General features: G+C 44.2%; 1 protein-coding gene across 1 annotated transcript in view; it reads right to left on the bottom strand.

Moving 5' to 3' along the window:
* Positions 1–7,093: 7,093 nt before the first annotated feature.
* The window catches only part of FBN1 (fibrillin 1), a 229,046-nt gene continuing 215,870 nt past the window's right edge, over positions 7,094–20,269 (bottom strand). The window contains exons 60-65 of the mRNA XM_045900130.2: positions 18,832–18,948; positions 18,440–18,568; positions 17,642–17,761; positions 13,025–13,256; positions 9,615–9,789; positions 7,094–8,394 (exon numbers count right to left, since the gene is read on the bottom strand). Of these exons, the coding sequence (XP_045756086.1) occupies positions 8,005–8,394; positions 9,615–9,789; positions 13,025–13,256; positions 17,642–17,761; positions 18,440–18,568; positions 18,832–18,948 (1,163 nt within the window). The 3' untranslated portion in view covers positions 7,094–8,004. The remainder of the gene's footprint in view (positions 8,395–9,614; positions 9,790–13,024; positions 13,257–17,641; positions 17,762–18,439; positions 18,569–18,831; positions 18,949–20,269) is intronic.

The raw sequence follows: 20,269 nt of genomic DNA, 5'->3' as shown, positions 1-20,269 counted from the left end.
CTTTGATGATCTTCTCTGTAGGCCACCCATCACTCAGTCCATCACACACCTCTTTTATTCTCTTCTCTGTATGACCCTCCCCTACAGGCCAGTTTCCTTGGCTTCCCATGGACCCACCCATTAAAGTGTATTTTTGTGTATACTTGTTTCTCAGTATGTGAGTAAATGGGTGTATCTATTTGGATAAAAGTGCATTTGTGGTTTGTGACCAATGGAGTGGAGGCCAGATGGGGAAGGGAGGGGGGCCAATTATTAAGCTCTTTGGAAACAGATAGTGAAGAAACCACGCTGGAGGTGACCTTGTTTCATATTTTTATAAATGAGCTGTAGACACGAGTTGCATGATGAAATCTGCAAGTTGGAGGATGTTGCTAAGCACTCCTGCCTAGTATAAAATATCAAGTTGATGAGGGTTAACCATCTCATCATATTGGTATGTTGAAACTTTGGGAATTGTGTCAATGTGTTTTTTAAGAGGAGGACACATATTTAAAGAATAAGAGCAATGAAGGAATGATGGATTATCTGAAGTCATTTTGAGCCAACACAGTTTAGCATATCTTAAATCAGGCTCTATCCTCCACCATTGAAGATGCCACTGAAGATGCTTTTAAATCCAACAGTGTTTGGCATGCTTTTTACATGAGAATATATTCCTAACCTCTTCAGACAAAAGCTCCCTAAGAAAAGGGGAGTAACACCAGTGTGTTCTGGACAGCAGATGGAGAATAATGCCCAACCAGTGGGAGGCGAACTTTTTTCATGGGTCTCATTCAAGAAAAAATTTAAAATGTCAGGACTTCATTGTAAAAGGGAGTACATATACACACATATGTGCATCCACGTGCACCATCAGGAAATGTGACATCTACAACTGTAGCAAAGCAACTTAAAAATAATTTCCCTGAGACAGGAATTTCACTTAGGGAGAGCTAAAATTTCAGAAGCAACGTGTATAATTACACATTCCAGGATCTTCTTGACATTTGGGGCTTTTGAAGACCTATGTGAGATGGGAACTGGTCGTGTAGCGTGGAGGCAGGCTGGGAGGCATAGCTGTGGGTCGGGATCCGTCCTAGGCCAGGAACAATAAATAACGAGGCAGTCCACCAGGGTGTCACTATGGGGAGTGTGGTCTGCAGGCTGCACCAAGGGCTGGGACAAGGGCCAGGTAAGTGAGGCATGCTTCTTGCATGCCCCCAAAACACTCAGTAACCAAGATAAATGATATTTTAAAAAATTCAAATTGCAAACTACAAACTGTGAGTGAGCTGTTCGCCTGCTTTTGTAAGTAAAGTTGAATTGGAGAAGTGTGGGCATCATGTGAGTGTTTATTAGAGATACAGAATCTCAGACCCCACCCCATACTTCCAGAATCATAGTCTGCCTTTTAACAAGTCCCACAGTTGGTGTATGTGACCACGAAAGTCTGAGAAGCACTGCTATTGGAGACTTTAGGGCAGGTTAGACTGACGCCTGGCTCCTCCAGGCAGACTAATTTGGTGTCTTCAAGTAGATATTGTTTAAATATTATTTAACATTTAGTTAGCAGAGATAGGCAGAAATTGATTTGTTTTTCTGAATTAAAATGGATTTCTTTCTTTGTATTCAACATAGGGAATTTATTACATGCATTGAATGTGCCATAACATTTAAACTTATTTGAAATAATCTCTTCACATTTTCCTCATCTGCTGTAATTGGATATTCCCTCACACATGAAGTACATGGCAATATAATTGAGCGTTCTTATTTGGAATGTATTTTGAAGTTTCTTTTTCTGACTCTCAAATTGTCAACAACATCCTACTTTTCTGGGGTTCTTGCTTTGTCTTCGGTCTTTCTTTCATGGTTTTCTGAACCAAAAACTTGTGGGAAGCATAGTAAATGTTTAAAATTAGGTAACAGAATGCATCACCAGTTCCTGGCAAATGGCCCCCTGACCTTCCCGTTACAATTTTCCATAAGAATTGTCTTGAAGGGAGTGAGTGGAGAGACCCCAGGCTTTCTAGATCTGCTTTAACTCAAACAGCTCTGCCTGATTTTATGTGTTAGGTTTCAGGGTAAGTTTCATTTAAACTTGGGGATCTAACTCCAACCATAAACTCCCTACTGAAAAATCACCACTTTTTGGTATTACACTGGGGGAGAGATGCTAGAATGGTGGTTTCTAATTTTGGTGATTCATAAAGATCTAGACCTGGGGCCTTGCAGAGGTCAAAGGTGAATTTACTAGGGAACCTTATCTTGCCACCTGCTGTCTAGGACTGTGGGGAGTGGGGACCCCTACACCCTCCAACTTCCTTCAGGCACCTGCAAAGTCTAACCATGTCCTCACTGAAGAACAGCGGGGAGAGAGCTGCCCTGTCACCCCTTGTTTCGAAGTTTCAGTAGTCTAGGAACCTGGCTTCCTTCATCCTTTGTCCATCCTTTCACGCAAATGGCAAGAGGCAAGCGTTCAAAAGGTGTCTGTTGAGTAAAAGAAGAAGTAGAGGAAGAGGAGGAAAGGCAGAGGAAATGGGTTGTTCTTCTGCATGGGTTTTTCCCTTTTTCACTTATATTTTTAGTTCCTCCAGTCTCACTCATTGATCCATCCACCACATATTTAGTGTCCGCTGTGTGCCAGGCCTCGCGCTATGATGACAAAGCAGAATCGTTGCCATCAGAAGTCTCCCATGACACAGTGTGTTACAGGGTCATGATGAACGTTTATGGTGGGTCAAGGGAGGGCGGGAAAGAGGAAGAAGGAGGGCCGTGCAGGGTGTTGCTCACCTCTCCTGTCTTCACTGGGTTGCTGGAAGAGCAGAGGGGAGCCTAGATCTTGAATCACAAATGGAATTTGTAGCTTGGTAGATTCCTGTTTTGATTTCATATACTGTGTTTGATTTCTTCTTCATTTGGCATGCACAGCTAATTGAGTACATGCTATGTTGTATGCAGGTGTGGGGGTTTTAGTCTCAGTTCTCCGTCTATAAGGTGAGAGACTTTATTTTTTTTAAGTAGGCTCCACACCCAGCGCGGAGCCTGACGTGGGGCTCGATCTCACGACCCTGAGACCAAGACCTGAGCTGAGATCAAGAGTTGGGACACTTAACTGACTGAACCACCCAGGTGCCCCAAGGTGAGATACTTTTGGTAAGACACCTGAAATTGTGCACAAGGATAATTATCCAGGATTGAGGTGAGGTTCAGAGGGACATTGTTCACAAGTGCTTTTTAAACTAGCGGTATTAGATTAAAAAAATATATATATATATGATGGAAAATATATCATATATCATATATATATATATATGATGGAAACGAGGCTCAGAGACATCAAGGAGTTCCCCTGGCCAAATAACTTAGAAAGGGAATTAAGATTTGAACACAGCTTCCTGATCTCAGATTTTCTGCAGTGTCAGGCCTCTGGACCAGGCACTCCTCAGGACCTCAGGTCTGAACTGCGATCTCGGTGAAGCTTATAAGCCAAAGAAAGGTCAAAGCTCCGAACCAAGGATCACAGACCCTGGGAGAACAACTGGAGACTCAGAGTTCAGCCTGTAAGGATAGCAGCGCCGGCTTTCGGGTTCCCTCCCGGTGGGAGTGAGGCCGGTGTGGGTGGGCGTGGCCGGAGCGGGAGTGATCCGGGCCGGTTTCCCCGCGGAGCTGGTTCTGCGGCAGACTCACTCCCGGGCTCAGCGCTGGCTGTGAATGACCCACAGGACAGCCGGCTACGGTGGAAGGAGTAGGAAGCAGCAGGCCTCCGGGGAGCTTGCAATCTTGCCCGAGGCACAGAATCACTGGAGTTGGATCAGGACACTGCCCTAGAGAGGTGCAGTGAAGACACTGCAGGATAATCTTGGTACCGCGGAAGACAGAAAGGCCAACCGCTGATAGTGTTGATCTCACGTGGTGACAAAATTAGCCTTTCGTGCTTTTGAAATTCTGATCTATCAAGGTCCCGTTAAACTTTCCCCTAGCAGAGCCGTTGGGGACCCCCGGGAGAAGAGCTCACCATGCAGACACAACCACACAGGCATGTGACTGCTAGAATTCTGACCTCGGCTGGTGGGATCCATGGGATGTGTGATTATCACCAGGATGTTTTCAGTATCTCTACTTCCAAGAGAAGAAGGAGTGGAAATATTTAGGTTTGATTTAATTTCTTCCCAGAGAGAATTTTACCTTTGAAAGGAAACAGACCTCTTCTGATTTCTGCACCTCCCGACTCAGCTGCAAGGAACAGCTCAGGCAGACTAGGGAAGGTCCGCGGAACTGAGCCTCTCCCCTGAGTCTCGCTGTCTCTGCCCCGCTTTACTACCAACCTGAGCTACAGGTTCTCGAAATAGCCAGCTGGAAGCCTGCTAACTGACACTACCACCAACCCATGAGAGGCGGAAGGGAGCAGAGAGAGGGTAATGCTGCATTTATTTACGAACCGGGAATAGTCACAGAGATTCAAAGTAACAATGGACATTACTTTCTGTGGAAGAAAACAAGAGTGGACAGAATGCAGAGAGTTGAGCTAGCAGGAAATCAGACCTACTTACCTACTAGGACTTCATTCATTTAAAAAGAATGCACCTTCTACTGTCCAATAGTAAAAAAAATGAAATTGACACCTGCTCGTAGAGGTCATGATTCAGGCTTGGCTCGAGGATGCAAAACAGCCCATGTCCTAAAAAGAGGCTTATGACTTTGTGTGCCAGAAAAACCATTTTGGATTCATTAGCAGTTAGCTGAAATAACAGATTTTGTGAAATTGCCAGGTCCTGTCAAATGTATGTCGGGTGTCAAATGTACAAGATCCTCATGTTTATACAGACATTTGTGAGAACGTCAGAACCTTTCATTGAGACCCAGACCTGTCAGTGAGCCCAGTCATGGATACACACGGAAATTTGCAAAATCCAATTCACAGCCTTCTTGTTTCTCTCTAACCCTAAACTCAGAGTACTGAGAATCCATTGGGTTTCAAAACGTTCAATGAAGTAAATTGATTTGCTGTTGTTGCTTTTTTCTTTTTACTAAGTGTTATTTAAAATTGGCAAGGGGGAGCTAACTTCGTCTTCAGCTCTGTATGTGAAAACTAATCCTCCCAGCAATAGCCTTCTAGCATTTAAAAACAAGGTCCTTAAACCATGCAATAATGACATTTCCAAAATATCTCTAATAACTTCAGTTAAAATCAGAATAAAGTACATTCTGTGGACAAAGCGGTGATCTAAAAATCTCTAACAGTTTATAGGTATATAACTTTTAAGTATAATAATATAGTATCAACCTAATTGTCCTTTATTTTGGCTCATCTAATTTACAAACATGATTTCTGAAGTTTAACAGTATTTGTAATGGCAATGTCCAAAGCAATTTTGGCTGGTTAAAGTGCTATTTGTTGAACAAAAATGTAGTTGTTTGTGCAAGTTTAAACATTTCACAAGGCCAACTGAGTTCATGTCAACCCTACTTACAAAATAATTATTGGCAAATGAAATGGACGTGGGGGGTGGGTAGAGACAAGACGTTTTCAAGCTTCTGAGAGATTTACAAAACCAAGTTCATCAACCACTGGAAGTAAAATTGAAAGGTCACAGACAATTAAAAGGTACAGGTTTAAATCTCAGGATTCAAAAGGGTTCCAACAAGAGGAATATTTACAATGGAACAGTGAGGAAAATGTTTTGTTACAGACAGAAACATGGAAAATATGCTGTTGAAAATTGTTGGCTCTGAAATAAATAAAATCCAGACTGAGACTATTAAAAATATCAAAGTGATCTACCATGTGCCAACTCTATATTCTTCTGTTGTTTGTTATAAAGAAAATCCATCATTGAACATAATGCAGTTCTGGTTAAATTATCAAAGACATTTTCCGAATGCAAACTGTTGTTTACCATATGCTATATATTCTTCTCTAACAATTTTAGTACATTTCCATCACAGACCCACAGGCGCAGAGTTAGAAGGAAATTTTGAGTCATATTTTAACTTCCTAACCGAGGTACAAATTGCTTCCAAAATAGTCATTCGATTCATTTCTATTTAGCACCTAGTACAAGCAAGATTTTGTGGATGGCAAAATAAGAGATACAAAAAAATACTTCAAGATGTTCATGGCCTGTTAGGTAGAAGAAAGCATCCTTGTCCACTGGTTGCCATTATGCCTAGACTGGAACCCTCTAAAGAGTGACAGAGAGCTCACCACATCACAAGGAAATCCATCCCTCAGTGGGTAGCTTGACAATTAGGAAGGTGTGTGGGTTAAACTGAACTTCATGGCAACTAACCTTAGTTTTGTCTTCTGGAATAAGATGGAACAGACCTGCTCCATCGTCTTAAGTGTAGCTTTTTGAAGCTGTTGAGGACTTCCTTTGTCCTATATGGTTTCTTCCTCTTCATGCAGCAATTTTATTTCACCTTTATTTTCACCACCCTTCACTTTACTGTCCTTGGGGATTCTAAGAATTTTTTCTAAGAATTTTCTAAGAATTTCTAAGAATTTTCTAAGAATTTTATATCAATTCAGTGAGCTTAACTGTTAAATATTCAATATTGCACTTAAAACAGCATATTCAAATTATGACAGTCAAAAAACAAGAGCTAGGTAGCATTCAATGGGATTCAATTTGGGATTATCCTTTTGTAATTAGACTAGCACTGACTAACAACAGATGTTTAGAGGGAAAAAGGATGGAGCACCTAAGGCTTGCCAACACTGTATATTTGAAGGGAGAGGGCATGATAAATCTTTTATAATGAAACCCATATGCTCTAAGATAATGACCGAACTTGGTATTTTAAAATACTTAAATCTAGTGGTCTCAAAGTCACAGGATTAATTAGGTCATGTTTTAGAAATGAGGCTACACTCTAAATTTCTCATTGGTGAGAAATAACTCTGCTGTCTTTAATGAACAGAACAAGGGACTAACTCAAATATGTTAATTTTTTGCTAGCGGTTATACGTACGCGTGGCACCCTTCGAAGCTGTAACTACCACACCCAGGATAATTTAAATTCAGGAAACTTTATTTAGCCTCCAGAATGCCCCCCCCGCCCCCCCCCCCCCGCCAAATCCCACATCCATGCAAGAACACAAAGCCAAGGGTACACTAAAAAAAGAGAGACTGTTTTATTGTGACGTTTATGACATGGACCCCTTGTTGACAGGAATGACTGAGGGTAATCTTGGCATATTGCACAGGTGTGATGAAGGATGCGCTGATGATCCTCTGGCCGCTGAGGCTGGTTCTTGGTCCTCCCAGACCTCCATGCACGTGTGGGCCAGTCACAGAAATGTCCTTACCACTTGGTGTATACATTTAACAAGTCTTTGGTCTTAATAAGCACCATTACAAACCCTCACGTTAAGGGCATTATTATTCTAGTTTATAAATGTTTCAATGATAAAAAATAGCACGATTACAGTATACACACACTTAATTTACATGTAATGTATTATAACTCATAACTGAGATAAGCTACTGAACTAACTTTGGTTGATTGAAATTAATGAAGTATTTGAACTGAATGCTTGCAATTTGGTTTCTAAGTTGTGTAAATATTACAGTGCATTTATAAATCTAGTTTGAGAATTTACTAGCACCAAATAGATATTATAATTGGCCAACCTAGTACTTGTATTTGGAGAAGCAAAGTTTAAAAATTGGGAAAAAACAGAACAGTCCATCGAGTGAAAGCACATTCCTGTACATCTGCTAGAAGGATGGCATGTCAGCATGAATGGCTGACCCCCAATGAAAATACGCGTCCCAGTTTTCAAGAATCAACACATGTGACAAGGTAGCTCAGCTACACAATGAGAAGCCTGAGAAAGTGGTTGTTTTGAACTAGGGGAGTCACCTGTACCTTGCTTTTTGTAATACAAGAATAGTGCTTATTTATAGAAATTTACTTGGTGAAAGATGGTACCTATGATATGAAGATTCTGACTGGGGGGGAAATTCCGTTCTACCTATCTATCTTTGTTTTTTAATTATTTGGTCTCTGGATGGTGAATTAATGAAGCAAAATCTGAATTTTCATCTTCAGATTATCACCCAGTTCACCACTGAGGTAGTCTTTGTCATATTTATCTTCTAGCTGATTAAGTTCTTTCTTTTTATAAAGTGGAGTACTACTGATTTGTAATGAATAGGTTCCAGCCACTGGCTTCTTCTTGGTGAAGTGGAGGTAGCTGATCCCTTCCTTTTGGTTGATTTTAAAGAAGCCATTTTCATTTCCAGATTCGATCAAGTATTTGTTGTGATTCGTCAGAGTCGTCAGGGCTGGGAGGAGCTCTAGGATTCGGACCTTGTTACTGATGTGGGAAATATTGAAAGCGAACACGGCTGTCTTCTCAGTGTCCCAACTTGCAAGACTCACATTGGTGTCTCTCTCAGGCTGGTCCTGGAAAGACACACGGCAATGTGTTAAGTCAAATGTAAATATGCCACTTAGTACTCATCTTAAGGAAAAAGTGACTCGAATCTCACACTAAGACCACCTTCAGCTCATGTTGTATATACACTGTGTTGAAAATGCCTATTTTCACAAAACACGGTTTAAATCGCAAATCTGTTCAAGTGGAACATGTTTATAATATTAAAAAAAATATATTCAACTGATGTCAAGACGGAAGTCAAGTAGCTGGGCGTCTTCTAATGTGGCAGGTCTCCAAGTGTGCTCCCCGGACCAGCCGCATCGGCATCACCTGGGAAGCTGTCAGAAACACAAATTCTCGGCGCCACCTGAGACCTACTGAATCAGAAACCCTGGGGTGTCTCCCAGCAATCCATCTTAAGTCTTCCGGATGAATCAGATGCTTGCTCAAGTTCACAAACCACTGTTTTCATAGGCTATTTTCTTCCCCTGGACTTATCTCATTTCCCAAACCACAGCGGATAGGTCGCAGCACTGACGCTAGGAAAGAACCAGTCTACTTCAACTTTGTTCGCTCACGAAAAACCATCCCCTCTGAAGGACACGCCTATGAACCTACTTCCTGACTCTGATGATCTGCTAATATTCGATGCTTTTCACCTGGCTGCTTGCTGGCCTCTCTGGGACCACATGTGCCGGATTCTCCGGGCCTGGAGCCAGGGGTCTGGGTGAATCTCTGTGCATTTCTGAGTTGACTGAAAGGCTGCAGCAGCCGTAGGCAAAGAAAACCAGGCTGCTTGAGCTCCATGTTGTTTTTGTCTAGAATCCAAGTTCCCTCACACTCCACACGGCTCTTTTCAGTAGAGGAGCCTCTAGCTTTCAGAACTTGGCGTCCCCGTGGAGAGAGCGCTATGTCACTTCACTATTCTGCCTCTGCCCACTTGCTGTCCTGGACCTCAGACCTTCCCTTTCAGCAGACTTTGGGTGGGTGTTTGACTTTCTCTTTGGCGAGACAGAGGAAATGAGCAAGTATGTGAAAACCTTCGAATGGCCACTCCCTAAAAGCAGCAAGAAACTCCGGAGAGTCCCACAGACTCTTGTAAAATGCAGCCTAGAGCTCAGGGAATGTCTGGATTTTCTCCCCAGGGAGCTTTTTCACACTTTGGAACATCCTTGGAGGAAACCACAAGCATCTGGAAGGCCCTTCTGCAACAGGAGACATCAGGAGAAACCACCTTCTGACCCACCTCGGTGTTGGAGGCATCGGTTTCGTTTGTACTTCTCCGTTTCCTGCCCCGTTTGGGGTAGCCGTTGATCTTACACTCATAGCAAGCCTCCGGGGAGAGAGAATTGTCATCCATTTCGCTGCTGGCAGGTGGCTCCGGGCCTCCTCGGCCCATGCCCATTCCAGAAACACAGTGCCTGTGGACGAGGAGGGGCACAGCCCCTTTTCATTAGAACTGGGAGATAAGGGAGGAGGTACAAGAGTTCCAGTGAAGCATGGACCCCACCTAGTGACATCTAGCTATTGATTATTCGTCCATCAGGTGACCAGCTGGTTCTGAGAGCAACACTGAAGCCCTCTGGGTTTAGGCTCTGAGGCCCAGTTCCCGGGGCTGGTTGATTTCTTTCTACTATCTCTCCGGGCCCTGTGTCGCATATTGATTCGCCGCTTCCTTTCTGAACCCGACTGTGGCAGGTGTTTTGCTGTACTTACACTGGGGAGGGGACATGGAGTGGAAATGGGGGGAAGGTTGGGGGGGGGACCATGTGACTTGGGAGGTTAAAGGAAAATGTCTTCCTTTTATGAACCAGAAAGTAAGAAAGGTATGAGCCGCCACCATTGAGCTCCTTGCCCTCTTCCTGCCTCACCGACACCATCCCCTGCCACCTCCCCTTCTGCCACCACAGTCACCAGCCTTCACCACTCCAGCTTCTGAGCGATTTCTCCTCTTATGTGACCACTCGCTTTGGCCGACGCTAGGTGTGAGTGTTGGGGAAGGCAAGATGTATTTCTATCTTACTCAGTAATTTGAAAGTTTAGTGGTAAGTTTTCAAATGTGGGTCTTTTTCGCTGCTGACTTAATCTAGACTTGGATGTCCATCTACCTTTGCCTGTCCTGTTAAGAATTTCCATATTTCCCTTTTTAATTAGGAACGCACAGCATTGAAATAGACATACACACATATGCAACCACACATACACAGACACACCCCACAAATCGCACATTCCATAACCTGAAACTGTAAAGAAAGTTCTAGGTAGAACTGAAGTTGACTCAGAAACAAACTGTGAAGATGTGTAATGTATAAGATGCAAGCTTCGGAGCTTGCCCAACTGTGGGAAATTGTTTCAAGTCATTCAAAACCACTAGGGCCATTGGCTCTGACTCATGTGAGGCTGGATAAACAAACCCATGCCCAAGAGAGAACTAGTTCAGCTGTTTTTCTTTGCCTTTCAGTTATCAAAGCCAAGTTACAGAGGGAAGCTTGCATGTTTCACAAGTACCTTGTTTTGTTATCCTGCTTACTATTTCATAGGCCTCTTGGAATGTATTTACCAGGCTCCTCTTTCAAAATGTGTTGAAATATCTGAATGATCCTAAGAGTCTTTATTTTGGGGCAGGGTCTACTCTAGTGATTCACGGAGAAGCCCAAGCTGTTATAAATGGGTAGATTATTCTACTAATGGGTCATAACGAAGACCAATTATTGATCTCTTTTTCTGTATTAGTTGGCCTATTTTTTATAACCCATTTTTCTTTATGCTCTTAAGATTCAAAATATAATGCCAATAAGCAGAATCTTTTTTTGTGTGTTTTGCAGCCATTTAGGGGCTCCTACTATTTTCTGCAATCCCTCCAGAACCCAGTACATTTCCTTTCCTCTTCCTCTATCTTTCAGCATGAAACATGCAGAAACAATACAATGGATGAAATGATGAATGCTCATCGTGTGTGTGTGTGTGTGTGCATTTGCATGATGATTAAGTTACTGGAAGGAAAACCCCAAATGTGTAGGTTTTGGTTCTTTTCTCAGAACTCCGTTCCAGTATTTTCATATCCCTGGAACACCACTTACAAGAAGTGTGACTACAAAGTCCCAGTGGCCAGAGGCCAGTTTGGAGTGTCACAATTTTTGCTGGGAAAATGGTTCTGGCATTCAACTTAAAAATAATGAGTCTACCGAGAGCCAGACACAAACATCTGGGAATTTGTGTCCTATTGCTGGCGTTCCGTGTGCTTCCCATGAAACATTCTTTTACCTTCAAGTCTACACAGACCTAAAATGAATGATGTTTGTGTGTTCAGAAATCAGAGGTCACTAAATAAGTCAAACAGAGAAAGACATGTATCATATGATCTCACTGATATGAGGAATTCTTAATTTTAGGAAACAAACTGAGGGTTGCTGGAGTGGGGGGTGGGGTGGGAGGGATGGGGTGACTGAGTGATAGACACTGGGGAGGGTATGCGCTCTGGTAAGCACTGTTAATTGTGCAAGACTGTTGAATCTCAGATCTGTACCTCTGAAACAAATAATGCAATATATGTTAAGAAAAAAAGAAGAAGAAGGTAGCAGGAGGGGAAGAATGAAGCGGGGGAAATCGGAGGGGTAGATGAACCATGAGAGACGATGGACTCTGAAAAACAGACCGGGTTCTAGAGGGGAGGGGGGTGGGAGGATGGGTTAGCCTGGTGGTGGGTATTGAGGAGGGCACATTCTTCACGGAGCACTGGGTGTTATGCACAAACAATGAATCATGGAACACTACATCTAAAACTAATGATGTAATGTATGGGGATTAACATAAGAAAAAAAGAAATCAAAGGTCACTAAATTAATTTGATATATTTGATACATACATGTATGTATGTGTTATGGAATGTGATTTGTGGGGTGTGTCTGTATGTGTGGTTGCATATGTGTGTATGTCTATTTCAGTGCTGTGTGTTCTAATTAAAAAAGGAAATACGGAAATTCTTAACAGGACAGGCAAAGGTAGATGGACATCCAAGTCTAGATTAAGTCAGCAGTGAAAAAGACCCACATATGAAAACTTACCACTAAACTTTCAAATTACTGAGTAAGATAGAAATACGTCTTGCCTTCCCCAACACTCACACCTACAATGTGGTGAAGTATTCTCCCTGGAGCATACAATAATTATTTTAAGTCCTGTTTCATGCTCTTTTGATAATTCTTAATGTAAACTTAAGTCTGAGGTGTAAAGTATACTTTAAAACCAGGTATCTTTGTGATTTATGCTAACATATAATGTTCTCTAATGAGAAGGCATTTTAAGTCAAGACTGAACCCTGCTTGCCCCAGGAGAAGGGTGGATCAGCGATGTGCAGTGTGAGCCCTGTCCTGGCCTGGGTCAGCCCCTGCATTTCTGGAGAAATGAATCCATTTTCAACAAGAAGATCAAGAGAATGAGACCGAGAAAACCTGTGTCAAGGTATTTACAATTAGTTTCATAGTCTATGAATTTGCAGAAATCTTGATGCCTCCTTTCAAGTGAAATAGCCTGAACCCTTTGCCGAGCTAAGCAGAATGAACTCTAGGACTATGAAAGGATGGCTCGCCTCAACCCGATGGGTCAGTGGGAGTTGCATCCCTTCATGAGGTCAGGAGCAGGGCCAGCAGTGCTTACCCTTGACCTATCCGGAAGTAACCAGGCGGACAGCCACACAGGTAGCCGCCCTCCGTGTTGGAGCAACCGTAGCTGCAGGGGGCCTGCGCAGAGCCGCACTCGTTGATGTCTTGGCACCCTCCGCTGAACTGTTCGTACTGGAAGCCGGCGGGGCACATGCACTTGTAGCTGCCCAGGGTGTTGTGACAGGAGGCTCCTCCACAGATGTGTGCGCTGAGGCATTCGTTTTCGTCTGCAGGGAAAACCAGAACACACCGCATGTGGGACACTGGCCGGGCGCGTCCACCGGGCACTGGCGGCCAGCACTGCGGAGGGTAGGGCAGGCCGAGGTGGCTGGGGTGGGGAGAGGGACGGGAGAGGGAGCGGGAGGGAGAGCGAGAGCGAGCACGCTGTGGAAATGGATGTGGCCTTTTGCCACGTGGTGAGCAAACGTGGTCGATGAGGTCAAACGCACCAGGTGGAGTGCATTAGAGGATGGCATTCGGGGGACCGACAGATTCCAGGTCTCATCTGAAGCCAACACTAGTATGTTCCATGCCGCACGAGCCTCCTGTGAAGCACGTGGGGCTGGTTCCTAGCTAAGCTTCAAGGTCAGGGCAGGAGGGAAGGAGTCCTGCAGTTCTCTGTGAGCGGGACAACAGTCTCCAAATCAGGGAGCAACCGTACTCCCGGAGGCTGCTTTCCCAGTCCTCCTCTTTCAAGATGTGCAGGGCTGGCAAGGGCTGCCATCCTGCAGGAAGTGTCCGCCCCACTTGCACTTCCTTTTCAAAAATCTGCAAAAGCCCCCAGGTGCTTGTCCTGGGGATGAATAGTGCCTTCTGGTATGTCTGCTCCCATCTCTGGATGGGCCCCCCCTTATCCAAACCAGCCTCCTGCCCAGAGTGTCTGGGCCATGTCTAAAGCAAAGTATGGCTGGAAGAGATTCAGTGCAGACTTCACAAGCAATAATTGGAAAAAACCCACAATAGAGACAGATGCTGCAGGACTGGCTACCCACAGGGACCTGCCAAGTCTGACAGTAAAAAGCAGGAAAAAGAAATCTAACTTTAAAAAATCAACTTGAGGGAGAAAACCTTGAGTATCTCACTATTTCTAATTTATACCTTTTTGAAATCTCGAATTTATTTTTGTAGGCCTGCCTCTGTAGGGCAGGCTGGAAGCTTGCTGGTAAAACTTTCCTTAATCGCTATAGCCCACTTTCAGGCATATGTTCATTTGAATGCACACAGATTGGCCTTGGCCTCACTGAGCAAACGCTTCCAATGCAAGGGAGGAGGGGAAATGTAACTGACGTTTATTAGATGCCCGTTGCGTGACAGAGTGTGGGGTGCTTCACGTTCCTTTACTTGACCTTCCCAACAATCACAGGTGGTAGGTGTTCTAATCCCTGTTTTACAGATGATGAAAGCAAGGCTCCGAGAGCCCCTCCGAGATCTCCCAGCAGCAGGGCAGAGATGCACGCCCAGGGCTGTCTGATGGCAGAAGCCGCGTGCTTGCCTTCATGCTAGTGTCTCTCGAGACTCAGTGCCATTTAAACTGGTATTTCCTTCGTCTTTGAGTTGGTTTCACCTTTTTAGATTATTTATATTTTTTTAAGTAGGCTCCACGCCCAGCATGGAGCCCAATGCGGGGCTTGAACCCACGACCCTGACATCAAGACCTGAGTTAAGATCAAGAGTTAGACACTTAACCGACTGAGCCATCCAGGTGCCCTGAAAAGATCTGTTCTAAAATTAGAAAAACAGGTGGGTAAAAATGGTGGGAGCAGGGTGCTTGCATATGTATAATATCCTCCCTCCCTCCCTACCCTCTCTCTCCCTCCCTCCTCTCTCCCTTTCCTCTTTCTTTCCTGTGTGGAAGGAATAGATACACAGTAAGAAAGCCATGTGCTGAGCTGCCTGCTACAGCTCAGTGCCTAGCTACAGGTTTGTTTGAGGATTCTTTATATCCAGGGACTCTCAAGTATCCACCCAAGGTCATTTAGGATTCAAGGTTCCTACAAGGGAAATAATTAAATGTGCCATTGTCTTTGTTCTTTTCCCCTTACTTTAAATCAGAGATGAAGTGTGCAATAGATACCAACAGAGACCATGGGCACCAAAGAGTGAATGAGGAACCGAGGGCAATTACTTTGGTGGAACAACTATCCCTGGACTGGATGTTTTCTCCTTGTCCTTCCATGTCTATCTCCAGACTTTACACCTGCTTTCAGCTCCCGGAGGCTGACCTGCATGGAGCATCAACAGGCTCCTCTCCTTCGTCCTGTGCTTTTGGGTTGGGCTTAGCCATTGGTTTCCTGATAGGACTCTGATAGATAAAATCTCTAAGGCCCATGTCTGTATATGAAGGACAGGACCCATCAACACAAAACTTAGATTTATTCTGTATTGTTCCAAAGGACAGAAACAGGTTAGAAGTAGAGGGAGGAACAGTTCATTTTCTATGAAAAAAAATATTTCCAAGAAAGTGAATGCCCTTCAAGATGGTATTCAAGTCAAACTTGGACAACCCTGGAAGTTGGGGAAGGATTTATATTTTAGGAATGAGGTCAGACTAGATAATCTCTAAGGCTCTTTCTAGCTTTGAGCATCTATCTATGTTACTATAAATATCCATCCCAGTCAAGAACTCTGTCCTCCCCTTTCACATTCTTTTCTATTTTACTTCACTTTCTTTTTTTTTTAACTCTCTGAGAATCTAACAAAGTTTAAATTAAACTTGCTTATCTATGTTAGAGAGCTAGGGTCAAGCAGAACAGGGATTAAGATAAGAAATTGGCAAATATTCAATGTTTACTGCTTGAAAAGAGTCTCTGCACTCACCCTGTTCATCAGTATACAAACACGGTTTGTTTCCCATGCTTTGCACTCTCCTGACCTTTTTCATCCTGTGCCCTCTGGAGCAAATGGCTCCAATGGCAATTTTTATGTACTCCAAAATCTTTGTTTTACTCTCAGTCAATACTCAAAATTGGGGAGGGTTTTGTCATTTTTATAAAAAGAGATTTTAATTTTATTGAAACAGCCTTAGATTCTCCAAAAAACCCTCCTTAAACTTAGACTGAAACCTATCCACTCTGTCCTCTAAAATCAAAGGTGCAGCATTAGGCTTGCATAGTGTATGTTAGCCATGCTGTGAAGGGAGAATGGCTAGGAGAATTCCAAAATGTAGGATGGGCTTTCTTTTATAAATTTTCTCTAGGTCAACATGGCTCAACTCCAACTGCAGCTGCAGGCTTGATATATTCCACAAAACAATGAGATCCAGTGGCCCCTGACTCCAAACGCATCCATCTTCTAAGAGTGAAATTCTGGCTGCCCAGGAGTAAGGATCCAGAGAGGGCCGGTCCAAAAGATCTGCTCTTCTCTGCATGGCTCCGGGGAAAGCCATTCTGGCCCAAGGCAATACTCATTCTGGATAGCTATAATTCTTAAGAATTATGAGCCCAGTTTGGGCTAGTATCTTTTGGGCATTGAAACCCCCCAAACCTCTTCCAACTTCTTAATTTATTCTAGAACTCCCAGCCAGGAGATGATCTTCACGGGGCCAAAGTAGAATCTCCAGGTAACGAAGACATGACCTGACCATCTCCACTATCCCGGGACTGAAGGTAGGAAGAGAGGAGGGCTAGTCAGCAAGTGGTGTAGCTAAACTCTTCCAGCACTGGTGTCCTTTGAGCCAACCCTACTCACGCCTCCAAAACGGTGTCTTGAAAAGAATCAAGCCAAATGAGAGAGATGCAGTTTGGATAAATGAAAACACACCAAATATATCTTCATTTGGAGTACAGTGGAGCAGCACCCGGGAGACAGTAATCCTTGCGTCTTTGCTAAGGAGGCCTCTGTACCCAAGAGTGTGGCAGCTAGAACAGGTCACCTGCGCACCACGTTTACCGCGGTGCTGCACAGATACTTGGTGAATGAAAAAAAAAAAAAATGAGTGGACTCAACACTTGAAAGGCAGCCCTAAATCAGGAAGCTAAGAGCCTGAGGTTCTAGCTCCAGGCGTTTCAAAAAGGAACCAGGTTAAGGACAGATTACAGGTCTTTCTGGTAAAACCAAAAGCTTGGGCTAGATGGATCGGGGGGTCCCTCTAAACTCAGTGTTTGAATTCTCTAATGTGCATTTAGAGTTACTTTCCCATGACATTATGGAATCGAAAATGACATAATTTTCAAAAGAATTCAGCAACCTGAAAAAACTTGCCACGCCTGCTGCCTACACTCTGCCCTAAGAGATGTGTAGAGCTGAATGGAACCACTTCTGTGCCTGCAGGCCAAAAGTCCCTTTTCAGGGAGCGGTAGGATTTTGTTGGCCCTCCTGCGAACAGAACCCCAGCGTGGGCCAATGACGACCCACAGCCGAAGAGCGGGGTGGGGAGGGGGGGATGCGGAGAGTGAAGGAATTCTAGGGGCATTTCACTTATCGTTATATTTTTTTCTCAGTTTGCTGTTTTGCAAAGGCTGTAACTCTCCTCTGGTTTCAAGCAGGTTAGGGTGATTGTAAAGGACTCTTCGTTGATCTAATGACGGGTTTAAAGTTTTCAGAAAGAAAGCACTATTTGGACTTGGGGGAGACTAGAGCTTTGTCGTCATCATGCCCAGGAAAGACTACTTGCCCACACACTGGTTCCACTGGTAGTGCTGGAGGTAGCCCTGGGGGCAGCTGCACCGGTAGCCCCCGATGATGTTCTGGCAGCCGTGCTGGCAACGGTGGTTCCCTTCGCACTCGTCCACATCTGAAAAGGAAGGGAGAGGCAATTTCCGTAAGGCATCTGACCACTGCCCCCCCCCAAAAATTATTCTGCCACCGAAACGTCAAAAATACGTGCTCCGGAGAAAAACATTCGACATTCCTGCCAATGCCTACAAATGGAAATGATGAAGACATTAAGGTAAGGCCCCCGAGCACTCTATGGGGTAGCTGTCTGTGGGAAGCATTTGTATTTGCTCCTTTGTGCCAGGATCAGAAGCTCAGAGATGTCAAGACAGAAAGGAAATCCTAAAAAAATAATTTAGAATTTTAATTACATAGTATCAGAAGAGGTATTCTTCGTATATTTAATCCACTTAGGGGAATCCTTTTAGGACTCTGGATCCAGTGACTAGAATGTGAATGAATCAAATTCGGGAACCGAGCTATTTTTCTTGACTAGTTCATGCCCTAGTAGGTTACGCTACTTACTGAGCAGAAAAAACCTTGAGATATGGAGGGAAGGCACATGTTACAGACCTGGTCAAGCATGAGACCAAAGATGGATCTCTATGATATACCTGTGCCAACCCGGCAAAATACTTCCCATCTTCAGTTGCTCAGTTCTGAGATCTCATAGAGGAGGAGAATGACGAGTTTGAAAGTCACACAGACTGCCTCCCCCAGGGCCCAGCAGCTGCATCAGGCTGAGGACCCTACCCACCTTCACAGCTGGCGCCACTCTGATCGAGTGAGAACCCCCGCTGGCATTCACAGGTGAAGCTCCCAGGAGTATTCTGGCAAATACCCTTAGACCCACACAAGTTGATGTCAGAAGTGCATTCGTTGTTATCTAGAAGAAGCAGTGAGGGAAAAGAATTAAAATCCACTGAAGCTCTCTCTGTGTTGTTTAAAAGGAAGAGAGAGGGAGGATCCACTCAGAAAAGGCCAAATAAGGCCAATAACTTTTCACGTACAGGTGTGCGTGCGCACACATGTACTCACATATTCTTTTTTGACTTTTTTATCCTCTTACTCCAACAGCAGAGGAACGAGGAAACAACTCGTTAAAGGGATAGCTACATTTCTGGTGGGGCACTCTCCTGTCCCACTTACCGATGCAGGCGGTATGGTGCTGCGTAAATCCAGGAGGACATTTACACGTGAAGCTGCCAATGGTGTTCACACACAGGAACTGGCAGTTGTGTTGTTTGCTGGCACACTCGTCAAGATCTGTGAAAAATGTAAGATGAGGAGCGGGGTCGAACTGACCTGTACGTCTCAACAACCCTGGCCAGAAGAGCCACGCGGCACATGGCTAGGAGGAACCCGGGAGGTAAGGGTTTGGAAGATGAAATGTGCTCTCCATGGAGACCAAAAAATGTAGCCCCTTGGGGATCCAAGGAAATCCCAATTCCCTTTCACTAGAGGAATGCAGGAATGTCTCAACAAAGGCATTTCAAATAAATTGTGACATTTTAAATAAACTATAAAATGAAGTAAAAGATTAGGGATTCTCAAAATTTTCCAAAGCATTGAAAAGATCTCTTCAAGTTGAAATGCAAAAAGAAATGTTGAGGCTGGAAATTAATTTGTTTGCTTAGTTCTTTTTTTTTTTTTTCCCCTTTTACGTTCACGGTTTTGAATCTGCTCAAATGAGGTATTCAACCAAACCAAATCCAACCAAAAGGATTTCTTTTCTTAGAGAGTCTCCTTTGGTTAAAACGAAACTGAGCAATCAAGAAGGAAACAAAGGGAAGAAAAAAAAAAACCTCACTCTGATAAGCTAAGAGCACATTTAAAAACTGCCTACAGTATTTATCCCACATTGTTTTCCATAACTCAATAAAATCCTCCACTTTGGGCTTCTTTCCTCATTGCCGGAACTGCCAGGCTCATTCTCAACTCCATTGCTATTTAAAGACCTCAAGAGATACAAAGTATGTTCCAGCTTTTAGTTGAATTTTAACAATAACAACAACAAATAATCATGGTGTATCCAGGAACCAATCTACCGTCCTTCTGTCCTCCCCTTCCTTCTTCCCTCCCTCTTTCCCTTGCTTCCTCGCAGCCTTGTCTGGTCACCGCACACACAGCTGTGCTCGAAGCTGCAGAGGAGTGCCAGTTGCTGGCTAGGGTAACACCTGGCGTGGACCTCAACCAAAAGAACTCCCCCAAGCCCCCATATTTCTCCCAGTGCTGACTTCTCTTAAAATGCAGCCAATCCTGCGCTCTTTCCACCACTGCGGGGCCTGCTGTTCCTGCTTTACTGGTTTCTGCATGATTGGCGGCTCTGCGCCTCCTGCCAGTGGGGTGGCCTCCCCTCTCTCTGACCCAAGGGGCCCTGCTAGAGCACCGTCCCATGGTTGCTGAAGCTTACCTGCACACAGGTGAGGGAGACCGCTCAGCGGTCTCTTACACTGTTTTCTAACAGCAACACTTGCTGTTCTCATCTCCAAGAACATCTTATCTCCCCTTCTCTCTTATCTGGATGCTACCCGGCTCTCATGGGGGAAGTGCTGGTCCCACATCTCCCCTGGGCTATCCTTTGAGC

The sequence above is a fragment of the Mirounga angustirostris genome, unplaced genomic scaffold, assembly GCF_029215605.1.
Source record: "Mirounga angustirostris isolate CCGP_5_RB_7025 unplaced genomic scaffold, mMirAng1.0.hap1 SCAF_9, whole genome shotgun sequence".
In the NCBI taxonomy this organism is placed as follows: Eukaryota; Metazoa; Chordata; class Mammalia; order Carnivora; family Phocidae; genus Mirounga; species Mirounga angustirostris.
The sequence above is the reverse complement of the archived record's forward strand: the minus strand, read 5'-3'. Positions and strand labels throughout refer to the sequence as shown.